Source organism: Zalophus californianus, chromosome 12 (genome assembly GCF_009762305.2).
Source record: "Zalophus californianus isolate mZalCal1 chromosome 12, mZalCal1.pri.v2, whole genome shotgun sequence".
NCBI lineage: Eukaryota > Metazoa > Chordata > Mammalia > Carnivora > Otariidae > Zalophus > Zalophus californianus.
The window spans coordinates 14880169-14907794 of NC_045606.1; the positions used below are offsets into that span (position 1 = coordinate 14880169).

The following is a 27626-nucleotide window of genomic DNA, read 5'->3' on the forward strand; positions in this document are numbered from 1 at the left end:
TGATTCTCATCATGAAATACATCCAATATCCACCCCCCCTTTTTGTCAATGGAAGTTTATACTGTTGATGCAATTAAAATAAGAATGAGCAGGCTCCTGTGAGAATCAGCTGAAATAACAGACAGAATTCCCTAACATAGTGACTGGCATGGAGAAGGTTCTTAGCAAAGGCCAGATCCTTTATGGCCCCTGACCTGTGCCTTTCCCTTCTCTCCTTTGTTGCTGCCATCAAGATGTGGGTGTGCTGTAACTCACAGAGGCCTGGGTCCTTTATGACTTTCCTTAGAAGAGAGAGTGTGGGCTTACAGCATCAGCCAATTATAATTCTATCTCTCTTTGACACTAGGAGCAGTTTTTTGGGTTGTTTTTTCTACATTAATTATACTGAACAATTTCTAGAAATATGAAAGGCAAGGTGTTGTGATTTAAAATTTAAATAACAGATTTTCAGCAAAGGATCTGTGGAAAATCCCCATCACAGTGATAGATATACACTGTTGAAAGATTGGTCTTTCTCAGAGTATGGTGGCCTCCAGGAATCTCAGATGAGAACGTGAGAATGACAGTTAGAATGTGTAAATCCCATTTGCTTCCCACAAGAATGGACAGGCTATCTGTGGGTGGGGACAGGGATACCAGGCCTCAAAAGGGGAATTTTCCAGAGGGTCCCTAGTAAGCCACTTACTCTGTCCTATTTCCTCAGCCGCCATATGGATAGAATAAGCAGCTAGGAGTGTTGTGAGAATGAAAGACATAACATGTAAATCACTTCCTATGGTTTCAAGTGCATAGTGGAGGCTCCGTAAACATTTTTCTCTTTTCTCCCACTCCTGAGACCACAGTGCCTTTGCATTGCATGGAAAGTGGCAGGGCCAAGGTTGCTTGCTCAGGACAGTTTGACAGCCTTTCTTGGCTTTTGGGAACTGCTGCCATCAGATGAAGTGTTGCCACTTCTGAAAGACTTACCTGCTCTAGAGTAGCCAAACATTTATGAAATAGTAAATGTTAAGAATTAGGGGGGAAGGGTCACATAGTAAATGCTACGTATCTTCCCCCATTACTCTTAGTGTTTATGTGTGTGGCAAGAGGTCCTTTGGGGAGACCTAGCTTTAAAATGAAAAAATTTTTAAAAGGTAGATGGAATAAAAAAGCAAGCAACTTCTTTCTTAAAGTTATTTTTACTTTGGAACAAAAAATATGGGAGTGGATGGGAGGAGATCTTATAACAAGGCCAAGAATCCCTATGTCATTGAATTTCCTTCTCTAGCAACCATGGCCTGTATAATTTTGCTTTGCCCTCTTGCTCTTATGACAATGGTAACAACAAAAATAATAGTAACAATATCTTGCATTTACAAAACACTTTTAATCCTGTTGTTACAGTTTTTCAAAAGTTAAAGACAACATTTTCATATAAATAATTTTCAATTAAGGCAGTGTTTATAGAGATTTTTTTTTTTAATTCTCAAATGACCTGGTGTTTTAGATACTTGATTGGGATTTTTGAATAGGGAACCCAGTTATGGCTCTCAGGATCCTTCTGCTCTGTCCCCAAGTAACTTTCTGCTTGAACTCCTCCTCCCAATACCCAATCCTGTGCTTTAGGAAGACAAAACAACTCCTGTCCACTCCCACAATATATAATGATTTTTCCAGTCATCTCTGCTGAGGCTACTTCTTTGGCTGGAATGTAGTCGGCCACATCCCTGTCTGCCAGTGTTTCCGGCACAGTTTGAATAAGCTCCACAGAGCATTCCCTAATTCTTTGGATATTGCTAACATCCAGGCCCTATCCAGGGCCTCTTTGAGGTTTTAGGGAAGTGAAGGGCATATTGGAAGGTGGTGGGGGAGAATTTGCCATGTGTCTGGCTCCAGTAATTCTAATACCATCCCTATAAAGTAGGCTAATTCTTTAGTAGAATAACTTTGGTTCACTGTTTAACAAACAACTATGTGCCTGTTATGCATTCAACATTGTGCCAGATGCTTTGGACGAGAAGACAAGGCAGAGCTTTGGCTTGTAAATCATGTACAGCCTACTGGAAGAAACAGATATGTAAGTCAATAAATGCAATGTAGCATTACATTGTTCAGCCTGTGAGTGGCAGAACTGTGGTTAAAATCCAAGTCTGATCAACCCCAAGCCATCAAGCCAAGATGCTTCCAGAAGAGAAAAACTAGCTGTGCTGAGTGACATCTCCTCAGAAGAGCAAAACAACAGCCTTGCTCTGCCTGTTATTTGAAGACATTATTAATCACACCATTTTTGTTTTATTTGTAAACTAGGTCCTTCAGAAGCTTGGGAAAGCTGATGAGACAAAAGATGAACAGTTTGAAGAATATGTCCAGAACTTCAAACGGCAAGAGGTAAGTAGGTTTATCTAGTCCGGAGAGGGAAACGGGTTGACTGTGTTTGTGTTTTAGTATATAACTAAAATATGTTAAGGTTGAAGAAAGAACTTTCTTTGGGGTTGGTGTTAACCTGAGGGTGACACTTGCTAATTCTGAAGGCTTTTTTGGTGGCAGGTGAAGGAAGAGGCAGTAGGGACCACAGGAAGATTTGTGTTTTAGACTCTCAGGAGACTCTCCAGAGATCAAGGTTTTGCTTGTCTGGGGCTCTTCAGTACAGATTATTGATCTAAAAGAAAGATGCTGTTTTGGGTGATTATAGTCTTAGTATGGTATAGTATTAGGGAAACAGGAGTTAGATATTTCTGGCATAATTATTTTAATTGCTGCATGATTCAAGATCATGCATTCTTTTATTTATTTGTTTGCTTGTTTGTTTATTTTAAATTTTATTATGTTATGTTAGTCACCATGCAATACATCATTAGTTTTTGATGTGGTGATCCACGAGTCATTGTTTTCGTATAACACCCAGTGCTCCATGCAGTACATGCCCTCCTTAATAACCATCACCGGGCTAACCCATCCCCCCACCCCCTTCCCCTCTAAAACCCTCAGTTTGTTTCTCAGAGTCCATAGTCTCTCATGGTTCGTCTCTCCCTCTGATTTCCCCCCTCTTCATTTTTCCCTTCCTTCTCCTAGTGTCCTCCATGTTATTCCTTATGTTCCACAAATAAGTGAAACCATATGATAATTGACTTTCTCTGTTTGACTTATTTCACTTAGCATCATCTCCTCCAGTCCCATCCATGTTGATGCGAAAGTTGGGTATTCATCCTTTCTGACGGCTGAGTAATATTCCATTGTATATACGGACCCCATCTTCTTTATCCATTCATCTGTTGAAGGGAATTTCAGCTCTTTCCACAGTTTGGCATTCTTAACAGGGGTTATATCTCCCCCAAGAGGGTGAAAATTGGTTCTTTGTGGATAAAAAAAATTGTATTCTTTTTATGTGTATATATCACATAAAAAGATATGTAGTATATCTTTGGTATTAAAATTTCATGGGGGTGTGTGATGAGGAAAAAAATGTCTATAAAGTCTCCTTGAGGGGAGTGATAATGAGGAAAAAGGTTGAGAAACATGGTTTGTGATGTTTGTTCCTTTGATGGGCTGCTGTGTGTTCAATAGACACATGCATAAAGAAAGAAACTCTTTTTTTTAAATTTTTTATTGTTATGTTAATCACCATATATTACATCATTAGTTTTTGATGCAGTGTTCCATGATTCATTGTTTGTTCATAACACCCAGTGCTCCATGCAGAACGTGCCCTCCTCAATACCCATCACCAGGCTAACCCATCCCCCTGCCCCCCTCCCCTCTAGAACCCTCAGTTTGTTTTTCAGAGTCCATCATCTCTCATGGTTCGTCTCCCCTTCTGACATACTCCCGTTTTCTTCCTCTCCTGTTATCTTCTTCTTTTTCTTTTTTCTTAAAATATGTTGCGTTATTTGTTTCAGAAGTACAGATCTGTGATTCAACAGTCTTGCACAATTCACAGCGCTCACCGTAGCACATACCCTCCCCAATGTCTATCACCCAGCCACCCCATCCCTCCCACCCCCAACCACTCCAGTAACACTCAGTTTGTTTCCTGAGATTAAGAATTCCTCATATCAGTGAGGTCATGTGATACATGTCTTTCTCTGATTGACTTATTTCACTCAGCATAACACCCTCCAGTTCCATCCACGTCCTTGCAAATGGCAAGATCTCATTCCTTTTGATGGCTGCATAATATTCCATTGTGTATATATACCACGTCTTCTTTATCCATTCATCTGTCGATGGGCATCTTGGCTCTTTCCACAGTTTGGCTATGGTGGACATTGCTACTATAAACATTGGGGTACACATACCCCTTCGGGTCCCTACATTTGTATCTTTGTGGTAAATACCCAGTAGTGCAATTGCTGGATCGAACGGTAGCTCTAATTTCAACTGTTTGAGGAACCTCCATACTGTTTTCCAGAGGGGTTGCACCAGCTTGCTTTCCCACCAACAGTGTAGGAGGGTCCCCCTTTCTCCACATCCCCGCCAACATCTGCTGTTCCCTGACTTGTTAATTTTAACCATTCTGACGGGTGTGAGGTGGTATCTCATTGAGGTTTTGATTTGGATTTCCCTGATGCCGAGCGATGTTGAGCACTTTTTCATGTGCCTGTTGGCCATTTGGATGTCTTCTTTGGAGAAATGTCTGTTCATGTCTTCTGCCCATTTCTTGATTGGATTATTTGTTCTTTCGGTGTTGAGTTTGATAAGTTCTTTATAGATTTTGGATACTAGCCCTTTATCTGATATGTCATTTGCAAATATTTTCTCCCATTCTGTCGGTTGTCTTTTGGTTTTGTGGACTGTTTCTTTTGCTGTGCAAAAGCTTTTTATCTTGGTGAAATCCCAATAGTTCATTTTTGCCCTGGCTTCCCGTGCCTTTGACGAGGTTTCTAGGAAGAAGTTGCTGCGGCTAAGGTCGAAAAGGTTGCTACCTGTGTTCTCCTTTAGGATTTGGATGGACTCCTGTCTCACGTTTAGGTCTTTCAACCATTTGGAGTCTGTTTTTGTGTGTGGTGTAAGGAAATGGTCCAGTTTCATTCTTCTGCATGTGGCTGTCCAATGTTCCCAACACCATTTGTTGAAGAGACTGTCTTTTTGCCATTGGACATTCTTTCCTGCTTTGTCAAAGATAAGTTGACCATAGAGTTGAGGGTCCATTTCTGGGCTCTCGATTCTGTTCCATTGATCGATGTGTCTGTTTTTGTGCCAGTACCATACTGTCTTGATGATGACAGCTTTGTAATAGAGCTGGAAGTCCGGAATTGTGATGCCGCCAGCTTTGCTTTTCTTTTTCAATATTCCTCTGGCTATTCTGGGTCTCTTCTGGTTCCATACAAATTTTAGGATTATTTGTTCCATTTCTTTGAAAAAAGTGGAAGGTATTTTGATGGGGATTCCATTGAATGTGTAGATTGCTCTAGGTAGCATTGACATCTTCACAATGTTGATTCTCCCAATCCATGAGCATGGAACGTTTTTCCATTTCTTTGTGTCTTCTTCAATTTCTTTCCTGAGTATTTTATAGTTTTCTGAGTACAGATCCTTTGCCTCTTTGGTTAGATTTATTCCTAGGTATCTTATGGTTTTGGGTGCAATTGTAAATGGGATCAACTCCTTGATTTCTCTCTCTTCGGTCTTGTTGTTGGTGTATAGGAATGCCACTGATTTCTGTGCATTGATTTTATATCCTGCTGCTTGACTGAATTCCTGTATGAGTTCTAGCAGTTTTGGGGTGGAGTCTTTTGGGTTTTCCACATACAGTATCATATCATCTGCAAAGAGTGAGAGTTTGACTTCCTCTTTGCCGATTTGGATGCCTTTGATTTCTTTTTGTTGTGTGATTGCTGTGGCTAGGACTTCTAATACTATGTTGAATAGCAGTGGTGAGAGTGGACATCCCTGCCGCCTTCCTGACCTTAGGGGAAAAGCTCTCAGCCTTTCCCCAAGGAGAATGATATTCGCTGTAGGTTTTTCATAGATGGCTTTTATGATATTAAGGTATGTACCCTCTATCCCTATACTCTGAAGAGTTGTGATCAAGAAAGGATGTTGTACTTTGTCAAATGCTTTTTCTGCATCTATTGAGAGGATCATATGATTCTTGTTCTTTCTTTTGCTAATGTATTGTATCACGTTGATTGATTTGCGGATGTTGAACCAGCCTTGCAGCCCAGGAATAAATCCCACTTAGTCATGGTGAATAATCCTTTTAATGTACTGTTGGATCCTATTGGCTAGTATTTTGGTGAGAATTTTGCATCCATGTTCATCAAGGATATTGGTCTGTAATTCTCTTTTTTGATGGAGTCTTTGTCTGGTTTTGGGATCAAGGTAGTGCTGGCCTCATAAAATGAGTTTGGAAGTTTCCCTTCCATTTCTATTTTTTGGAACAGTTGCAGCAGAATAGGTATTAATTCTTCTTGAAATGTCTGATAGAATTCCCCTGGGAAGCCATCTGGCCCTGGGCTTTTGTTTCTTGGGAGATTTTTGATGACTGTTTCAATTTCCTTAGTGGTTATAGGTCTGTTCAGGTTTTCTATTTCTTCCTGGTTCAATTTTGGTAGTTGATACATCTCTAGGAATGCACCCATTTCTTCCAGGTTATCTAATTTGCTGGCATAGAGTTGCTCATAATATGTTCTTATAATTGTTTGTATTTCTTTGGTGTAGGTTGTGATCTCTCCTCTTTCATTCATGATTTTGTTGATTTGGGTCATTTCTCTTTTCTTTTGGTAAGTCTGGCCAGCGGTTTATCAATCTTGTTAATTCTTTCAAAGAACCAGCTACTAGTTTCATTGATCTGTTCTACTGTTTTTTTGGTTTCTAGTTCATTGATTTCTGCTCTGATCTTTATGATTTCTCTTCTCCTGCTGGGTTTAGGCTTTATTTGCTGTTCTTTCTCCAGCTCCTTTAGGTGTAGGGTTAGGTTGTGTATTTGAGACCTTTCTTGTTTCTTGAGAAAGGCTTGTATTGCTATATACTTTCCTCTCAGGACTGCCTTTGCTGTATCCCAAAGATTTTGGACAGTTGTGTTTTCATTTTCATTGGTTTCCATGAATTTTTTAAATTCTTCTTTAATTTCCTGGTTGACCCATTCATTCTTTAGTAGGATGCTCTTTAGCCTCCATGTATTTGAGTTCTTTCCGACTTTCCTCTTGTGGTTGAGTTCTAGTTTCAAAGCATTGTGGTCTGAAAATATGCAAGGAAAGAGCCCAATCTTTTGGTACCGGTTGAGACCTGATTTGTGACCTAGGACGTGATCAATTCTGGAGAATGTTCCATGGGCACTAGAGAAGAATGTGTATTCCCTTGCTTTGGGATGGAATGTTCTGAATATGTCTGTGAAGTCCATTTCGTCCAGTGTGTCATTTAAAGTCTTTATTTCCTTGTTGATCTTTTGCTTAGATGATCTGTCCATTTCAGTCAGGGGGGTGTTAAAGTCCCCCACTATTATTGTATTGTTGTCAATGTGTTTCTTTGCTTTTGTTATTAATTGCCTTATATAATTGGCTGCTCCCATGTTCGGGGCATAAATATTTACAATTGTTAGATCTTCTTGTTGGATAGACCCTTTAAGTAGGATATAGTGTCCTTCGTCATCTCTTATTACAGTCTTTGTTTTAAAATCTAGTTTGTCTGATATAAGGATTGCCACCACAGCTTTCTTTTGGTGTCCATTAGCATGGTAAATGGTTTTCCACCCCCTCACTTTCAATCTGGGGGTGTCTTTGGGTCTAAAATGAGTCTCTTGCAGACAGCATATTTATGGGTCTTGTTTATTAATCCAATCTGATAGCCTGTGTCTTTTGATTGGGGCATTGAGCCCATTTACATTCAGGGTAACTATTGAAAGGTATGAATTTAGTGCCATTGTATTACCTGTAAGGTGACTGTTAACTGTCTGTTGTCTGTCTTCGTTCCTGATCTTTGCTGCTTTTAGGTTCTCTCTTTGCTTAGAGGACCCCTCTCAACATTTCTTGGAGGGCTGGTTTCGTGTTTGCAAATTCCTTTAGTTTTTGTTTGTTCTGGAAGCTTTTTATCTCTCCTTCTATTTTCAATGATAGCCTAGCTGGATATATTATTCTTGCCTGCATATTTTTCTCGTTTAGTGCTCTGAAGATATCTTGCCAGTCCTTTCTGGCCTGCCAGGTCTCTGTGGATAGGTCTGTTGCCAATCTAATGTTTCTACCATTGTAGGTTACATATCTCTTCTCCCGAGCTGCTTTCAGGATTTTCTCTTTGTCTCTGAGACTCGTAAATTTTACTATTAGATGTTGGGGTGTTGACCTATTATTATTGATTTTGAGAGGGGTTCTCTGTGCCTCCTGGATTTTAATGCCTGTTTCCCCCCTCACATTAGGGAAGTTCTCTGCTATAATTTGCTCCAATATACCTTCTGCCCCTCTCTCTCTCTCTTCTTCTTCTGGGATCCCAATTATTCTAATGTTGTTTCGTCTTATTGTATCACTTATCTCTCGAATTTTGCCCTCGTGATCCTGTAGTTGTTTCTCTCTCTTTTTCTCAGCCTCTTTATTATCCATCATTTGGTCTTCTATATCGCTGATTCTCTCTTCTGCCTCATTTATCCTAGCATTTAGTGCCCCCATTTTTGATTGCACCTCATCAATAGCCTTTTTGATTTCGATTTGGTTAGATTTTAGTTCTTTTATTTCTCCAGAAAGGGTTTCTCTAATAACTTCCACGCTTTTTTCAAGCCCAGCTAGTATCTTTAAAGTCATGATTCTGAACTCTAGGTCCGACATCGTACTAATGTCCGTATTGAGTAGGTCCCTGGCTGACGGTACTACCTCTTGTTCTTTTTGCTGAGGGGATTTCTTTCGTCTTGTCATTTTGTCCAGAGGAGAATAGATGAATGAGAGAACAAAATGCTAACAGGTTTACAACGTCCCCAGCAAATATACTGTATACAAATCAGAAAAGACCTGAGACCAGGGGAAAAGAAAGGGAAAGAATGAAAAAAGAAAGAGAAAAAGAAAAAAAAGAAAAAAAAAGATAAAAACAAAAACAAAACAATACAAAAACAGAATATGACCAAATATGATCAGGCTAGTGCATAGATCAGTGCCACACACTAGATTTTGGGCGTATTTTGGTCTGTTAGAAAAAAGTGCCTCCTAAAATTTTAAGGGAAGAAAGACATATATGTACAAAATAAGGGTTGATATAATGAAGGGATGGAAAATGAGTGTAAAGATGAAAATTATAAAAGATTTTATAAAAGGACTTGATAAGATAAGTTGTTTGAAAAAAGAAAGAAGATTTAAGAAAAAAAAAAAGGAAAAAGGGAGAGAATGCGATCAGGCAGGAGACTAGAACAAAGCCATAGACTAGTGATTTAGGGTATATTTTGATCTGTTAGAAGAAACTGTACCTCAAAATTTTAAAGAGAGAACAACTTATATATATATGCCAAAAATAAGGGTAACTACTGTGAAGGGATAAAATATGACTCTAAAAATGAAAAATAAAATTTTTTTTTTTTAAAAGGGATTGATAAGATGTTGGTTGAAAAAGGGAAAAATAAAAATAAAAAAAAACAGTCAACAAAAATTAACTTTGATGAAATAATGAATCATGGTAAAAAAAAAACAAAATAAAGCCATGAATCTATGTGCAGTATTCCCCTAGAGCTGGAGTTATCCCATTCTCCTTGATCGATCGACTTGGTCTTGGCTTGCTGGCTGTTTGTGCTGATCTTCTGGGGGAGGGGCCTGTTGCTGTGGTTTCCAAATGTCTTTGCTGGAGGCGGAATTGCCCCGCCCTTGTCGGTCCGGGCTAAGGAAGCTGCTCCGGTTTGCTCTCAGGAGCTTTTGTTCCCTACAAGCTCTCGGTAGAGTTTTGGAGGACCAGGGCAGAAATGGTGGCCTCCCAATCTCCACCCGGAGGAGCTGAGAACTCAGGGCCCCACTCCTCAGTGTGCCCCCAGAGAAAAGCAGTCACTTCCGTGTCCCCGGTCTCCGGCCGCACTCCGTGCTCACCCGGCCTGTGACCGAGCGTTGCTATCTCTGGCACCCGACCCCGTGTGGAGTCTCCAAACCCAGCAGATCCCTGCGGTGCGTTCCCGCACCGCTCCTCCCCGGGAAGGAAGGGGAGTCTCCCCGGATCTGCTGCTTGTTGGGTCCCTGCTGGAGGAGCCGTGCCCCGACTGGGCCGCGGATCACAGTTTATGGCCACCCCGAGCTGAGAGCCCGCGACTCTGCTCCGTCTCTGCAGCCGGCTTCCCCGCTCTGATACCTGGGAGCCCTGGCGCACTCAGGCACCCCTGGTCTCTCTGTGACCCCAAGGGTCCTGAGACCACACTATCCCGGGAGGATTCCACCCCCCCCCCCCGCTTAGCCACTACAGCGACGTCCCTCTGCCGAGCCAACTTCTAAATGGTCCGATTTTGTGCTCCGCGGCTCTATCACTTGCCAGAAGCGGCCGGCGGAGGCCCCTCCCCCGCCGTCTATCCTCCCGAATATCGCCTCGGATTCACTTCTCCGCACGTCCTACCTTCCAGTAAGTGGTCGCTTCTCTGTTCAGAGAGTTGTTGCTACTCTCCTGGTCGATCTCCTGTTGAGTTCGTAGGTGTTCAGAATGGTTTGATCCCTATTCAGCTGAATTCCTGAGACCAGACGAAATCTAGGTCTCCTACTCCTCCGCCATCTTGCTCCACCCCCTCAAGAAAGAAACTCTTTTCTAAATTATCTGTTTATATCTCTAAGGCTCGGATAATTGGCCAGAATATCTCTTTCGAGGGCATGCATGAGGGTCAAGGTGGGGGAAGGTACAAGTGGGGCTCTGTGTGGTTAGAAGCCTCTAATCTGGAGGTCATACTAGAGGTAGAGTAGGAAGAGGGCTGGGGTGGCAGACTGTGGCAAATTGGACATGCGGGTGATGTGAGGGCACAGATTTATTTTCCTGGTGTCTTTGGAGCTGTCAGTATCCACAGGATATTTTGGCCTTGGGGATGACAATCAGTAATGTCAGGTCCTCAGAGGTTTCATTTTGTCCCTTTCCCTCCTGTTTGCAGATCTCAAACCCGGAGATTTCTTTCTTCCATATGTGTGCCAGAGCCCCTACTATTTTTCTCACTGCAGACATGCTATTTCTTTCCTTCACTGCCACGGGTGATAAAGTCCAGCTGGTACAGAGCCAAGTAGCCCAGTCTCCACCAGAACACATTCCTGAATACCTCCCATTTCATCCCTAGACTAGGAGTGGACATGTGCAGATAGGTGCTCAATTTACACTATGAGTGGTAGCCATCTTGTTCTGTCTGAAAACGAGGAAGGAGAAAAGAGAGTTGGAGAAGAAAACAGTGACAGTGAAATTGATCATGTCCAGGTAACAGTGTAATGGAGAGCTTTGGATTAATGAAGGTAGAAGAGAGAATTTCTAGAGAAATGTCAGCTCCAGGCCCATAGACTATGTTGTCCTCCAGTCTCCTCTAGGAGGAAAGATTCTCATTCCGTGAGTTCTCGTACATTCTCTCATGCGTTTGGATAACTCTCACACACATCACTGGATTGCAGCAACTTCTCACAGGAAAACTTGTCAGTCTCTGCCCTGTTAGTTTGCAGGGTGATCCCAAATATCTGCTTTAAGACACTGGAGTTACAAAGAAGGGATTCATGTCTATAATTTTACCTGCTTGAGGATTTACACTCTACCCTTTGAAACCTCGTCTTCCTGTCTGGTGTGTCCCATGGAGCTAATTAGGTCTTCGCTCTTGGATTTTTTTCCTGTGTCACTTTTATGGTGTTTTGATGTTAGCACCCCAGAAGGCTAACCTTGGGAAGGATCAAGTTCAGAAAAGGATTCATGACTAGGAAGCACTTTGCATTTTCCCATTATAGTGAATTTTTATGGGTCTTTTTTTTGGGGGGGGCATTGTTGACTGAACCAGGTAAGAATTGCTTTTTGTCTAAGCACTAAAGAAAAGTACGATTGGTTAAATCACCAACTTCATCAGTTAAATGACCTGTACCACCACCAGCAGCAATGTGGGGTGATTTTATAATGCCGCTGTGCCATTCTAGACACATTTTCAAATGTTGTGGAGCAAATGGTACACTAACATTCTTGAAGACCCAACACCTTGGTCCTTATCAAGAATATTATCAGATTTTGGGGCACGTGGGTGGCTCATTGGTTAAGCATCTGCCTTCAGCTCAGGTCAGGATCCCAGAGTCCTGGGATCGAGCCCCACATCGGGCTCCCTGCTTGGTGGAAAGCTGGCTTCTCCCTCTCCCACTCCCCCTGCTTGAGTTCCCTCTCTTGCTGTGTTTCTCTCTGTCAAATAAATAAATAAAATCTTTAAAAAAGTATTACCAGATTTCAAGAACTGTGTAAAACTTCAAAATGTAGACACATTTTCAAATGTTATAGAGCAAATGGTATACTATCATTCTTGAAGACCCAACACCTTCTTCCTTATCAAGAATATTATCAGATTTCAAGAACTGGGTAAAACTTCAAAATCTGGGGAAGTTAGAACAAGTATTTCTACTTTATAAGAGTGAAACAAGCAGAATGGAAATGTAGAAATAGTATTTCTCAAAGAGTGTCTTGACCCCCTCCCCCTTTGGCTGCCTTTGAAACAACTTTCTCACCAAAAACATCTTGCATTTGCACATACTCATTCTGATGTATTTCTGTTTGTTTCTTTTAATCAGAAAAAATAAATGTATAGTCATTTTAGTGCATTAAGGAGGGATGGTACTTTAACTCTGTCTGTATAGTAGAGGGACAGAAGGAGAAAAAGAATGGATAGGAGGGAGGGAGGAGAGAGATTTATCAATTTTCTGTAGAAACATATTAATGGTTGAGAAGAGTAGCCAAAGGCAGAATGTATTTATTATACTCTGCAGGGGGTAAGATATCCTCTTAATCCTCAGTATGTATTGGTAACCAATTCACATCTGGTATCAGAGCGGGGAAGCCGGCTGCAGATACGGAGCTGAGGCGCAGGCTCTCAGCTCGGGGTGGCCATAAACTGTGATCCACGGCCCAGTCGGGCCACTGCTCCTCCAGCAGGGACCCAACAAGCGGCAGATCCGGGGAGACTCCCCATCCTCCCCCGGGAGGAGTGGCATGGGAGCGCACCGCAGGGATCTGCTGGTTTTGGAGACTCCACATGGGGTCAGGTGCCAGAGATAGAAACACTCGGTCATAGGCTGGGTGAGCACGGAGTGCAGCCGGAGACCGGGGACAAAGGAGTGACTGCTTTTCTTGGGGGGCTCACTGAGGAGCGGGGCCCCGAGTTCTCAGCTCCTCCGGGCGGAGATTGGGAGGCCACCATTTTCACTCTCGTCCTCCAAAGCTGTACCGAGAGCTTGCAGGGAACAAAAGCTCCTGAGAGCAAACCTGAGCCCATTGCTTAGCCTGGACCAACAAGGGCACGCGGCAATTCTGCCTCTGGCAAAGATATTTGGGAACCACGGCAACAGGCCCCTCCCCCTGAAGATCAGCAGGAACAGCCAGTAAGCCAAGACCAAGTTTACTGATCAAGGAGAACGGGAGAACTCCAGCGCTAGGGGAATACTGCACATAGAATTCATGGCTTTTACCATGATTCAATAGTTTTTCAAAGTTGATTTTTTTAACTGTTTTTTTTTGAATTTTTCTTTCTCCCTTTTTCAACCAACATCTTATCAATCCCTTTTTTTTTAAAAAAAAAATTTATTTTTCATTTTTTAGAGTCATATTTTCTCCCTTCATAGTAGTTACCCTTATTTTTGGCATATATATATATATATATATATATATATATATATATATATATATGTTGTTCTCTCTTTAAAATTTTGAGATACAGTTTCTTCTAACAAATAAAAATATACCCTAAATCACTAGTGTGTGGCTTTGATCTAGTCTCCTGCCTGATCACATGCTATCCCTTTTTTCTTTTTTTTAATCTTTCTTTTTTCAAATGACTTATCTTATCCATTCCTTTTATAAAATCTTTTATAATTTTCATCTTTACAGTCATTCTCCATCCCTTCATTGTATCAACCCTTATTTTGTACCTATATAAGTCTTTCTTCCTTTGAAATATTAGGAGGCACTTTCTTCTAACAGACCAAAATCCACCCAAAATCTAGTGTGTGGCACTGATCTATACACTAGTCTGATCATATTTGATCATATTCTGTTTTTTTTTTTTGTTTTGTTCTGTTTTTGTTTGTTTTTATCTTTTTCTTTTTCTTTTTTCTTCTTTCTCTTTCTTTTTTCTTTCTTTCCCTTTCTTTTCCTCTGGTTTCAGGTCTTTTCTAATTTGTATAGAGTATATTTTCTGAGGATGTTGTTAACCTCTTAGCATTTTGTTCTCTCATTCATCTATTCTCCTCTGGACAAAATGACAAGACAAAAGAAATCCCCTCAGCAAAAAGAACAAGAGGTAGTACCGTCTGCCAGGGACCTACTCAATATGGACATTAATATGATGTCAGACCTAGAGTTCAGAATCATGACTTTAAAGATACTAGCTGGGCTTGAAAAAAGGATGGAAGTTGTTAGAGAAACCCTTTCTGGAGAAATAAAAGAACTAAAATCTAACCAAGTCGAAATCAAAAAGGCTATTAATGAGGTGCAATAAAAAATGGGGGCACTAACTGCTAGGATGAATGAGGCAGAAGAGAGAATCAGCGATATAGAAGAAGAAATGATGGAAAATAAAGAGGCTAAGAAAAAGAAAAAACTAAAGGATCACGAGGGCAGAATTCGAGAGATAAGTGATATGATAAGATGAAACAACATTAGAATAATTGGGATCCCAGAAGAAGAAGAAAGAGAGAGAGGGGCAGAAGGTATATTGGAGCAAATAATAGCAGAGAACTTCCCTAATGTGAGGAAGGAAACAGGCATCAAAATCCAGGAGGCACAGAGAACACCTCTCAAAATCAATAAAAATAGGTCAACACCCCAACATCTAATAGTAAAATTTACGAGTCTCAGAGACAAAGAGAAAATCCTGAAAGCAGCTCGGGAGAAGAGATATGTAACCTACAATGGTAGAAACATTAGATTGGCAACAGACCTATCCACAGAGACCTGGCAGGCCAGAAAGGACTGCCATGATATCTTCAGAGCACTAAACGAGAAACATATGCAGCCAAGAATACTATATCCAGCTAGGCTGTCATTGAAAATAGAAGGAGAGATAAAAAGATTCCAGGACAAACAAAAACTAAAGGAATTTGCAAACACAAAACCAGCCCTCCAAGAAATATTGAAAGGGGTCCTCTAAGCAAAGAGAGAGCCTAAAATCAACATATATCAGAAAGCACAGACAATGTACTGTAACAGTCACCTTACAGGCAATACAATGGCACTAAATTCATATCTGTCAATAGATACCCTGAATGTAAAAGGGCTAAATGCCCCAATCAAAGGACACAGGCTATCAGATGGGATTAAAAAACAAGACCCACCGATATGCTATCGGCAAGAGACTCATTTTAGACCCAAGGACGCCCCCAGATTGAAAGTGAAGGGGTGGAAAACCATTTACCATGCTAATAGACACCAAAAGAAAGCTGGGGTGGCAATCCTTATATCAGACAAATTAGATTTTAAAAGAAAGACTGTAATAAGAGATGAAGAAGGACACTATGTCCTACTTAAAGGGTCTATCCAACACGAAGATCTAACAATTGTAAATATATATGTCCCTAACATGGGAGCAGCCAATTATATAAGGCAATTAATAACAAAAGCGAAGAAACACAGTGACAACAACAATAATCGTGGGGGACTTTAACACCCCCCTCACTGAAATGCGCACATCATCTAAGCAAAAGATCAACAAGGAAATAAAGACTTTAAATGAAACACTGGACCAAATGGACTTCACAGACATATTCAGAACATTCCATCCCAAAGCAAGGGAATACACATTCTTCTCTAGTGCCCATGGAACATTCTCCAGAATAGATGATATCCTAGGTCACAAATCAGTTCTCAACCGGTACCAAAAGACTGGGATCATTCCCTGCATATTTTCAGACCACAATGCTTTGAAACTAGAACTCAATCACAAGAGGAAAGTCGGAAAGAACTCAAATACATGGAAGATAAAGAGCATCCTACTAAAGAGTGAATGGGTCAACCAGGAAACTAAAGAAGAATTTAAAAAAATTCATGGAAACCAATGAAAATGAAAACACAACTGTTCAAAATCTTTGGGATATAGCAAAGACAGTCCTAAGAGGAAAGTATATAGCAATACAAGCCTTTCTGAAGAAACAAGGAAGGTCTCAAATACACAACCTAACCCTCCACCTAAAGGAGCTAGAGAAAAAAAACAGCAAATAAAGCTTAAACCCAGCAGGAGAAGAGAAATAATAAAGATCAGAGCAGAAATCAACGAAATAGAAACCAAAAGAACAGTAGAACAGATCAACGAAACTAGGAGCTGGATCTTAGAACGAATTAACAAGATTGATAAACCCCTGGCCAGACTTATCCAAAAGAAAAATGACCCAAATCAACAAAATCATGAATGAAAGAGGAGAGATCACAACCAACACCAAAGAAATACAAACAATTATGAGAACATATGATGAGAAACTCTATGCCAGCAAATTAGATAACCTGGAAGAAATGGGTGCATTTGTTCCATTTCTTTGAAGAAAATGGATGGTATTTTGATGGGGATTGCATTGAATGTGTAGATTGCTCTAGGTAGCGTTGACATCTTCACAATGTTTGTTCTTCCAATCCATGAGCATGGAACGTTTTTCCATTTCTTTGTGTCTTCTTCAATTTCTTTCATGCGTATTTTATAGTTTTCTGAGTACAGATCCTTTGCCTCTTTGGTTAAATTTATTCCTAGGTATCTTATGGTTTTGGGTGTAGTTTTAAATGGGATCGACTCCTTGATTTGTCTCTCTTCTGTCTTGTTGTTGGTGTATAGGAATGCCACTGATTTCTCTGCATGGATTTTATATCCTGCTACTTTACTGAATTCCTGTATGAGTTCTAGCATGTTTGGGGTTGAGTCTTTTGGGTTTTCCACATAAAGTATCATATCATCTGCAAAGAGTGAGAGTTTGATTTCCTCTCTGCCGATTTGGATGCCTTTGATTTCTTTTTGTTGTGTGATTGCTGTGGCTAGGACTTCTAATACTATGTTGAATAGCAGTGGTGAGAGTGGACATCCCTGCCGCGTTCCTGACCTTAGGGGAGAAGCTCTCAGCTTTTCCCCATTGAGAATGATATTCGCTGTAGTTTTTTCTTTTTTTTTTTTCTTTTAAAGATTTTATTTATTTATTTGACAAAGAGAGACACAGCGAGAGCAGGAACACAAGCAGGGGGAGTGGGAGAGGGAGAAGCAGGTCTCCTGCTGAGCAGGGAGCCTGATGTGGGACTCGATCGCAGGACCCTGGGATCATGACCTGAGCCAAAGGCAGACGCTTTAATGACTGAGCCACCTAGGTGCCCTGTAGGTTTTTCACAGATGGCTTTTATGGTATTGAGGTATGTACCCTCTATCCCTATACTCTAAAGAATTTTGATCAAGAAAGGATGCTGTACTTTGTCAAATGCTTTTTCTGCATTTATTGAGAGGATCATATGATTCTTGTTCTTTCATTAATATATTGTATCATGTTGATTGATTTGCGGATTTTGAACCAACCTTGCAGTCAGGGATAAATCCCACTTGGTCATGGGGAATAATCCTTTTAATGGACTGTTGGATCCTCTTGGCTAGTATTTTGGTGAGAATTTTTGCATCCATGTTCATCAAGGATATTGGTCTGTTATTCTCCTTTTTGATGGGGTCTTTGTTTGGGGGTCAAGGTAATGCTGGCCTCATAAAATGAGTTTGGAAGTTTTCCTTCCATTTCTATTTTTTGGAACAGCTTCAGGAGAATAGGTAGTAATTCTTGAAATGTTTGGTAGAATTCCCCTGGAAAGACATCTGGCTCTGGGCTTTTGTTTCTTGGGAGATTTTTGATGAGTGCTTCAATTTCCTTAGTAGTTATAGGTCTGTTCAGATTTTCTATTTCTTCCTGGTTCAATTTTGGTAGTTGATACATCTCTAGGAATGCACCCATTTCTTCCAGGTTATCTAATTTGCTGGCATAGAGTTTCTCATCATATGTTCTCATAATTGTTTGTATTTCTTTGGTGTTGGTTGTGATCTCTCCTCTTTCATTCATGATTTTGTTGATCTGGGTCATTTCTCTTTTCTTTTGGATACGTCTGTCCAGGGGTTTATCAATCTTGTTAATTCTTTCAAAGAATGAGCTCCTAGTTTCGTTGATCTGTTCTTGTGTTCTTTTGGTTTCTATTTCATTGATTTCTGCTCTGAACTTTATTATTTCTCTTCTTCTGCTGGGATTAGGCTTTATTTGCTGTTCTTTCTCCAGCTCCTTTAGGTGTAGGGTTAGGATTAGGTGTAGGCTTAGGTTGTGTATTTGAAACCTTTCTTGTTTCTTGAGAAAGGCTTGTATTGCTATATACTTTCCTCTTAGGACTACCTTTGCTATATCCCAAAGATTTTGAACAATTGTGTTTTCAGTTTCATTGGTTTCCATGAATTTTTTAAATTCTTCTTTAATTTCCTGGTTGACCCATTCATTCTTTAGTAGGATGCTCTTTAGCCTCCATGTATTTGAGTTCTTTCCAACTTTCCTCTTGTGATTGAGTTCTAGTTTCAAAGCATTGTGGTCTGAAAACATGCAGGGAATAATCCCAATCTTTTGTTACCAGTTGAGACCTGAGTTGTGACCTAGGATGTGATCTATTCTGGAGAATATTCCAAGGGTACTAGAGAAGAATGTGTATTCCGTTACTTTGGGATAGAATGTTCTGAATATATCTGTGAAGTCCATTTGGTCCATTGTGTCATTTAAAGTCTTTATTTCCTTGTTGATCTTTTGCTTAGATGATCTGTTCATTTCAGTCAGGGGGTTGTTAATGTTCCCCAGTGTAATTGTATTGTTGTCAGTGTGTTTCTTTGCTTTTGTTACTAATTGCCTTATATAATTGGCTGCTCCCATGTTAGGGGCAGAGATATTTACAATTGTTAGATATTCTTGTTGAATAGATCCTTTCAGTAGGATATAGTGTCCTTCTTCATCTCTTATTACAGTCTTTGTTTTGAAATCTAATTTGTCTGATATAAGGATTGCCACCCCAGCTTTCTTTTGGTGTCCATTAACATGGTAAATGGTTTTCCACCCCTCACTTTCAATCTGGGGGTGTCTTTGGGTCTGAAATGAGTCTCTTGCAGACAGCATATTGATGGGTCTTGTTTTTTAATCCAATCTGATAGCCTGTGTCTTTTGATTGGGGCATTTAGCCCATTTACATTCAGGGTAACTGTTGAAAGATATGAATTTAGTGCGATTGTATTGCCTGTAAGGTGACTGTTACTGTATATTGTCTGTGTTCCTTTCTGATCTATGCTGCTTTTAGGCTCTCTCTTTGCTTAGAGGACCCCTTTCAATTTTTCTTGTAGGGCTGGTTTTGTGTTTGCAAATTCCTTTAGTTTTTGTTTGTCCTGGAACCTTTTTATCTCTCCTTCTCTTTTCAATGACAGCCTAGCTGGATATAGTATTCTTGGCTGCATATGTTTCTCATTTAGTGCTCTGAAGATATCATGCCAGTCCTTTCTGGCCTGCCAGGTCTCTGTGGACAGGTGTGTCGCCAGTCTAATATTTCTACCATTGCACATTACATATCTCTTCTCCCGAGCTGCTTTCAGGATTTTCTCTTTGTCTCTAAGACTCATAAGTTTACTATTAGATGTCGGGGTGTTGACCTATTTTTATTGATTTTGAGAGGTGTTCTCTGTGCCTCCTGGATTTTGATGCCTGTTTCCTTCCCCTCATTAGGGAAGTTCTCTGCTATAATTTGCTCCAATATACCTTCTGCCCCTCTCTCTCTTTCTTCTTCTTCTGGGATCCTAATTATTCTAATGTCGTTTCATCCTATGGTATCCCTTATCTCTCATATTCTGCCCTCGTGATCCTATAGTTGTTTCTCCCTCTTTTTCTCAGCCTCTTTATTTTCCATCATTTGTTCTTCTATATCGCTGATTCTCTCTTCTGCCTCATTCATCCTAGCAGTTAGTGTCCCCATTTTTTATTGCACCTCATTAATAGCCTTTTTGATTTCGACTTGGTTAGATTTTAGTTCTTTTATTTCTCCAGAAATGGTTTCTCTAATAACTTCCACGCTGTTTTCAAGCCCAGCTAGTATCTTTAAAATCATCATCGTGAACTCTAGGTCCAACATCGTACTAATGTCTGTATTGAGTATGTCCCTGGTAGACGCTACTACCTGTTGTTCTTTTTGCTGAGGTAATTATTTTCGTCTTGTCATTTTGTCTAGAGGAGAATAGATGAATGAGAGAACAAAATGCTAACAGGTTAACAACGTCCCCGGCAAATACACTCTATACAAATCAGAAAAGACCTGAAACCAGGGGAAAAGGAAGAGAAAGAAAGAAAACAGAAAGAGAAAAAAAAAAGAAAAACAAACAAACAAAAACAGAACAAAACAAAAAAAACAGAATATGATCAAATGTGATCAGGCTAGTGCATAGATCAGTGCCACACACTAGATTTTGGGCATATTTTTGTCTGTTAGAAGAAAATGCCTCCTAAAATTATAAAGGAATAAAGACATATATGTACAAAATAGGGTTGATACAATGAAGGGATGGAAGATGAATGTAAAGATGAAAAGTATAAGATTTTATAAAAGGAAATGATAAGAAGTTATTTCAAAAAAGAGAAGATTTAAAAAAATGAAAAAAAGGGATAGCATGTGATCAGGCAGGAGACTAGAACAAATCCATACCCTAGTGATTTAGGATATATTTTGATCTGTTAGAAGAAACTGTATCTCAAAATTTTAAAGAGAGAACAACTTATATATATATGCCAAAAATAAGGGTAACTACTATGAAGGGATAAAATATGAATCTAAAAATGAAAAATAAAAAATGTTTTTTTAAAAAAGGGATCGATAAGATGTTGGTTGAAAAAGGGAAAAAGAAAAATAAAAAAAAACAGGTAAAAAAATTAACTTTGAGAAACTAATGAATCATTGTAAAAAAGCCATGAATTCTATGTGCAGTATTCCCCCAGCGCTGGAGTTCTCCTGTTCTCCTTGATTGGTAAATTTGGTCTTGGCTGGCTGTTTGTGCTGATCTTCTGGGGGAGGGGCCCGTTGCCATGGTTCCCAAATGTCTTTGCTGGAGGCGGAATTTCCCCACCCTTGTTGGTGGGGGGCTAAGCAGTCTGCTTGGGTTTGCTCTCAGGGGCTTTAGTTCCCTGCAAGCTCTCGGTACAGCTTTGGAGGACCAGAGTGAAAATTGTAGCCTCTCAGTCTCCACTCAGAGGAGCTGAGAACTCGGGGCCCCGCTCCTCAGTGTGCCCCCAGAGAAAAGCAGTCAGTCACTCCCGTCTCCCCGTTCTCCAGCCGCACTCTGTGCTCACCTGGCCTGTGAATGAATGTTTCTATCTCTGGCACCTGACCCCGCGTGGAGTCTCCAAACACAGCAGATCTCTGCGGTGCGCTCCCATGCCGCTCCTCCCGGGGGAGGCAGGGGAGTCTCCCCAATTCTGCCACTTGTTGGGTCCTTGCTGGAGGAGCAGTGGCCTGACTGGTTCGCGGATCACAGTTTATGGCAACCCCGAGCTGAGAGCCTGCGCCTTGGCTTCGTCTCTGCAGCCGGCTTTCCCGCTCTGATACCTGGGAGCTCTGTCACACTCAGGCATCCCTGGTCTTTCTGTGACCCTGAGGGTCCTGAGCCCCCACTCTCCTGCGAGGGTTCCACCTCCCGCTTAGCCACTGGAGTGATGTCTCTCAGCCGAGCCAACTTCTAAAAGTTCCGATTTTGTGCTTCGCGGCTCTATCACTTGCCAGAAGCGGCTGACGGAGGCCCCCTCCCCCACTGTCTATCCTCCTGAAACACCTCGGATTCACTTCTCCGCAGGTCCTACCTTCCAGTAAGTGGTCGCTTTTCTGTTCAGAGAGTTGTTGCTATTTTTTTCTTCGATCTCCTGTTGAGTTCGTAGGTGTTCAGAATGGTTTGATCCCTATTCAGCTGAATTCCTGAGACCAGACGAAATCCAGGTCTCCTACTCCTCCGCCATCTTGCTCCAGAAATGATAATTTTTTAAAAAGATTTTATTTATTTATTTGAGAGAGTGAGCGAGCACGAGTTGGGTGAGGGAGAGGTGGACTCCCCATTGAGCAGGGGCCTGATGCGGGACTCGATCCTGCAACCCCAGGATCATGACCTGAGCTGAAAGCATATGCTTAACTGACTGAGCCACCCAGGTGCCCCGGAAATGATAATTAAAAAGAATTTTTTTATAAAGATTTTATTTGAGAGAGAGATTGAGTGAGAGAGCGAACATGAGTTGGGGGGTGGCCATGGAGGTTCAGAGGAAGAGGGAGAAGCAGATTCCCAGCTGAGCAGGAAGCCCAACGAGGGGCTCCATCCCAGGACCCCAAGCTCATGACCTGAGCTGAAGGCAGACACTTAACTGACTGACCCACCCAAGCGCCCTGGAATGATCATTTAGAGCACATTCTTAGAGCATGTGTTTATTTATGGGATGGAAAAGATGTTGAATATGTGAATTTTTGTAAGCAGTTTCATGGCATTTTTTAATACATATGCATGTAAGTAAAAATAAAACTTATAGAAGTTTAAAAAATGTAAATATAAATATACTCCCACAGTGTGTTAGTGTGTGGATAAAATTTTTATATGGCAGATTACATTTGCCTTCTGAAAATCTTTTGAATTTTCTTGAGCATATACTTGAGCATATGGGCTCAGCAGATATTTAGAACTATTTCTTTTTACCACAAATAACCATGATCTGAATATGTTAGTGTATCCACCTTTTATTATATCAATAGTGGCCTTCCTCTGAAGGAACCACTGCTTTGATTAAATGTGAGCCCATTTGTCTGTCTGGGGTAATGATTCAATTCTAAAGGACAGTGTCCTAGCCCAGAGTGTGGAGAACCTCAGCCAGCCTACAGAGCCTCCTGTCACACTTGGATTCTGAGCAAGAACTTCAGGGGGCAAGTCTGGTGCCCACCAGAGCAGTGTTTTTCAAACTTGAGCTGTCTCAGAATCACAGCACAGATGCCTGGGTCCCACCCCTGAGTTTCCAGTTCAGCAGGTCGGGGGTGAGGCCTGGAAATGTGCATTTGTGACAGGGTCCCAGAAGATGGCCACAGGGCTGGTCTGGGGGCAACAAACTGAGGACCCGTGCTTTGTTTCTATTCATATACTTGTCTTCAAGCACTTCCTCTGATTAATTCTTGGAATTCCTAACCCTCCGTTTGATAGCCATTTTAGTGTCTTTATGACAAAATATGGAGAGAGATTTGGTGGCCGTGCCCTGAAGTATCTGTGATCTGCATACCTGCAATCTACAGAGAGGATCTTAGCTCTGTGATTTTGGGGGCAGGGCAGAGTTCCCTTCTTCCCAGGGTTGTTAATCCTGGAAGCTGTATGCCCTGTGAAAATACACATGCCCCTGCATGAGAGAAAATATGTGCTGCTCAGACCTTAATGAGAATGAGTTTAGTCAGGCTTTTTCTAGATAGTCAGGCTTAATAGGGGACAGTATTCACAGTATTAGACTCCAGATGTAGGATCCTGAGAAGAAATGAAGAGTATTTATCTGACCCCCAGATATAAGGCCTTGACAATAAAATCTTTCAAAGCAGCTGAAGGGAAATTTATAGCATTACATGCTTATATTGGATACAAAGAGAGGAAAGAAATCAATAGTCTAAGTTCCTACCTCAAGAAACTCAAAAAAGGGGGCACCTGGCTGGCTCAGTTGGTTAAGCGACTGCCTTCGGCTCAGGTCATGATCCTGGAGTCCCGGGATCGAGTCCCACATCGGGCTCCTTGCTCAGCAGGGAGTCTGTTTCTCCCTCTGACCCTCCCCCCTCTCATGTGCTCTCTCTCTCTCATTCTCTCTCTCAAGTAAATAAATAAAATCTTTAAAAACAAAAAGAAACTCAAAAAAGGATGAACGAAATAAGCCCAAAGCAAGCAGAAGGAAGGAAATATAAGGAAATATAGAAAGCAGAAATCAATGAAACTGAAAATAGGACAATAGAGAAAATAAATAAAAAGCTGATTCTTTGAAAAAATTAATAAATTTGATAAATCTTTAGCAAGACTGACCCCCAAACAGACACAGATTATCAATGTTAGGAATGAAACAAAGGATATCACTATAGATCCTGTAACCACTATAGATCTTATAGCCATGAAAAGGACAATCAACAGATACTATGAACAGCTTTGTTTGTTTGTTTGTTTATAACAAGGACAGCAGAGAAGAGTCATTCAAGAAAGAGAATGGCATATATAAAACCCAGAAGTTTAGAAAGAGAATGCCACCTTTGAAAAATTGCATATGATTTACTAATATTAATGCTAAGAGCTGAGTCAGGGAAGTGAGGGTGGAGATGAGCTGGGTAGGTAAATGGGCCATGAAGGGCCTTCCTCCCTCTCTTCTTTCCTTCCTTCCTCCCTCCCTTCCTTCCCCCTTCCTGTCCCCTTCCCTCCCTCCCTCCCTCCCTCCTTTCTTCTTTCTTTTTTTCCACCAGCTTTATTGAGATATAATTGACATATAACACTGTGCAAGTTTAAGGTGTGCAAAATATTGATTTAACACACTTATGTATTGCAAAATGATTACCATTATAGTGTTACACCACCTATTTACTATTTCTTTCTTTTCTTTTTTGTGGTAAGAACATTTAAGATCTAGTCTCTTAGCAACCTCAAGTGTATACCACAGTATTATTAACTGCAATCACTGTGCTGCACATTAGATCCCCAGAACTTATTCATCTTATAATTGGAAGTTTTTACCCTTTGATTCATATCTGCCCTTTACCCTACCCTCCAGACCCTGGTAACCATCATTCCAGTCTCTGTTTCTATGAGTTTGGCTCTTTTAGATTCTACATATGTTATACGGTGTATTTGTCTTTGTCTGACTTACTCTGCCTAGCATAATGTGCTCAAGGTCTATGTATGTTGTTGCAAATGGCAGGATGTCCTTTCTCATGGAATAATATTTCATTATATATATGTATATATATATTTATATGCACCCATTTGTAAATATATAAACATTATATATATAGTATTCCATACATATGTTCCATTACACACACACACACACACACACACACATGCACACACATACACATACATACACTCCACATCTTTTTTATCCATTCATTCATTGATGGACACTTAGGTTATTTCCATATCTTGAGTACTGTGAATAATGATGCAAAGATATTTCTTTGAGATCTTGTTTTCATTTCCTTTGGATATATACCCAGAAGTGGAATTGCTGGATAAGGTAATTCAATTTTTTTTTTTGAACAACCTCTATACTGTTTCAGTGGTTGCTCCAATTTACATTCCTGCCAACAGTGCCAAAGGGTTCCCTTTTTTCCACATCCTTGCGAGCACTTGTAATCTCTTGGCCTTTTGATGATTGTCATTCTTACATGTGAGGTGACATCTCATTGTGGTTTTGATTTGTATTTACTTTATGATTAGTGATGTTGAGCACCCTTCCGTGGACCTCTGGGCTGTTTGTATGTCTTATTTAGAAAAAGGTCTATTCAGTTCCTGTGCCCATTTTAAAAATTGGATTATTTGTTTGTTGCTGTTGAGTTGTAAGAGTTCTTTATATACTTTGGATATTAACCCCTTTTCAGATATATGGTTTGCAAATATTTTCTTCCATTCTGTAGGCTGCTTTTTTATTTTGTTGGTGGTTCCTTTGCTGTACAGAAGTTTTTTAATTTGATGCAGTCTCTTTTAATTTGATGTATAACTTTATACTTTTAGATTTGATAACCACAATGGACCAATTCCTCAATGAGCATAAGCTGCCAAAATGTAATAAAGATAAAATAGACTATCTGAATAGTCCTGTAACCATTAAAGAAATTAAATTTGAAATTTAAAATCTACAGAAGAAATCTTCAGGTCCAGGTGTTTTCAGTGAGGAATTCTGATATTTAAAGAAGAATTAGCACCAATTTTATGCAGTCTTTTACAGAAAGTAGATGTGGCCAGTATTACCTTACTACCAAAACCAGACAATGACAGTGTGAAAAAAGAAAACTGAAGATCAGTATTTTTCATGAACTTAGACATATAAATTCTTAACAGAGTATCAACAAATCAAACCAACAATGTATGAAAGGAATTATAACCGTGACCAAGTAGGATTTATTCTAGATATGTGAGTCTGGTTTAACATTCCAGAATCAATCAGTGTAATCCACCATTTAGACAGGGTAAGGAAGAAAAAAACATATGATCATACTAATTGATGTAGAAAAAATATATGACAAAAATCTAACACACATTCATAATGAAAATGTTCAGCAAATAGGAATAGAAGGGAATTAGCTCAACTTGATAAAGAGTATATACAAAATAACTAAGGCTAACACCATACTTAATGGGAAAAGACTGAATGGTTTTCCCCTAAGATTGGGAACAAGTCAAGGATGTCTGCACTCAACCAATGTTGTCCAATGTAGACCTAAAAGTTCTAGCTGGCGCAATAAAGAGGAAAAAAAAGGAAATAAAAGGCATACAGATCAGAAAGGAAGGTATAAAACTATTTATTTGCAGATACATTGTGTACAAAGAAAATCCCAAGACCTCAACAAAACCTCCTAGAACTAATAAGTGAGTTCAGCTAGGTCACAGGATACAAGATCAACATCCCAAAATCAATCACATTTCTATATATTAACAATGAGCGTGTGGAAACCAAAGTTAAAAACATAGTAACATTCCTAAGAGATGAAATGTTTATGTACATACTTCCCAAAATACATACAATGTCTATATGCTGAAAATTATAATATGCTAATGAAAAAAATCAAAGAACTAAATAAATGAAAAAACATACCATGTTCATGGATTGGAAGACACAGCATAGTAAAGATGTCAGTTCTTACCAAATTGGTCTATAGGTTTAATGAAATTTAATGCAGTTCTTACAGCAGCTTTTTAAAAGATATACACAAGCTTATTCTAAAATATATATGGAAACGTGCAGACCCTACAATAGTTAAAACAGAGATAAGAAGAATAAAGTGGGAAGAATCACTCTATTTCAGTATTAAGTCCTATTATATTGCTGTAGTAATCAAGACAGTATGGTATCAGCAGGATAGACAAATAATGGAACAGAACAGATAACCCAGAAATAGAGCCACACAAATATATTCAACTGATTTTTGACAAAGGTAAAGACAATTCAGTAGAAGAAAGACAGTCTTTTAATAAATAGTGCTGTAGTAATTGGACATCTATAGACAAAAAAATGAACCTTGACCCAAACCTAACTCTTATACAATATTAAACTCAGAGTGGATCAAGGACTTAAATGTAAACATAAAGTTTTAAAACTTTTGGAAAAATGAATAGGAGAAAGTCTTCAGAATCTAGGAATAAGCAGAATTTTTAAAGTTGGCTCCAAAAGCACAATCCAAAAAAGGAAAATTTGATAAATTGGATCTCATCAAAATTAAAAAAAACTTTTGCTCTGTGAAAGAACTCTTAAGAGGATAAAAAGACAAGTATCTAGAACATATAAAGA

At 40.0% G+C, this 27626-nt stretch overlaps 1 protein-coding gene across 2 annotated transcripts in view; it reads left to right on the forward strand.

The window, feature by feature from the left end:
* Positions 1-27626, forward strand: part of AMPH (amphiphysin) — a 309085-nt gene that overhangs the window by 130141 nt on the left and 151318 nt on the right. For both annotated transcript variants that reach the window (XM_035723411.1, XM_027574926.2), the window contains exon 2: positions 2287-2367. In XM_035723411.1, the coding sequence (XP_035579304.1) occupies positions 2287-2367 (81 nt within the window). The remainder of the gene's footprint in view (positions 1-2286; positions 2368-27626) is intronic.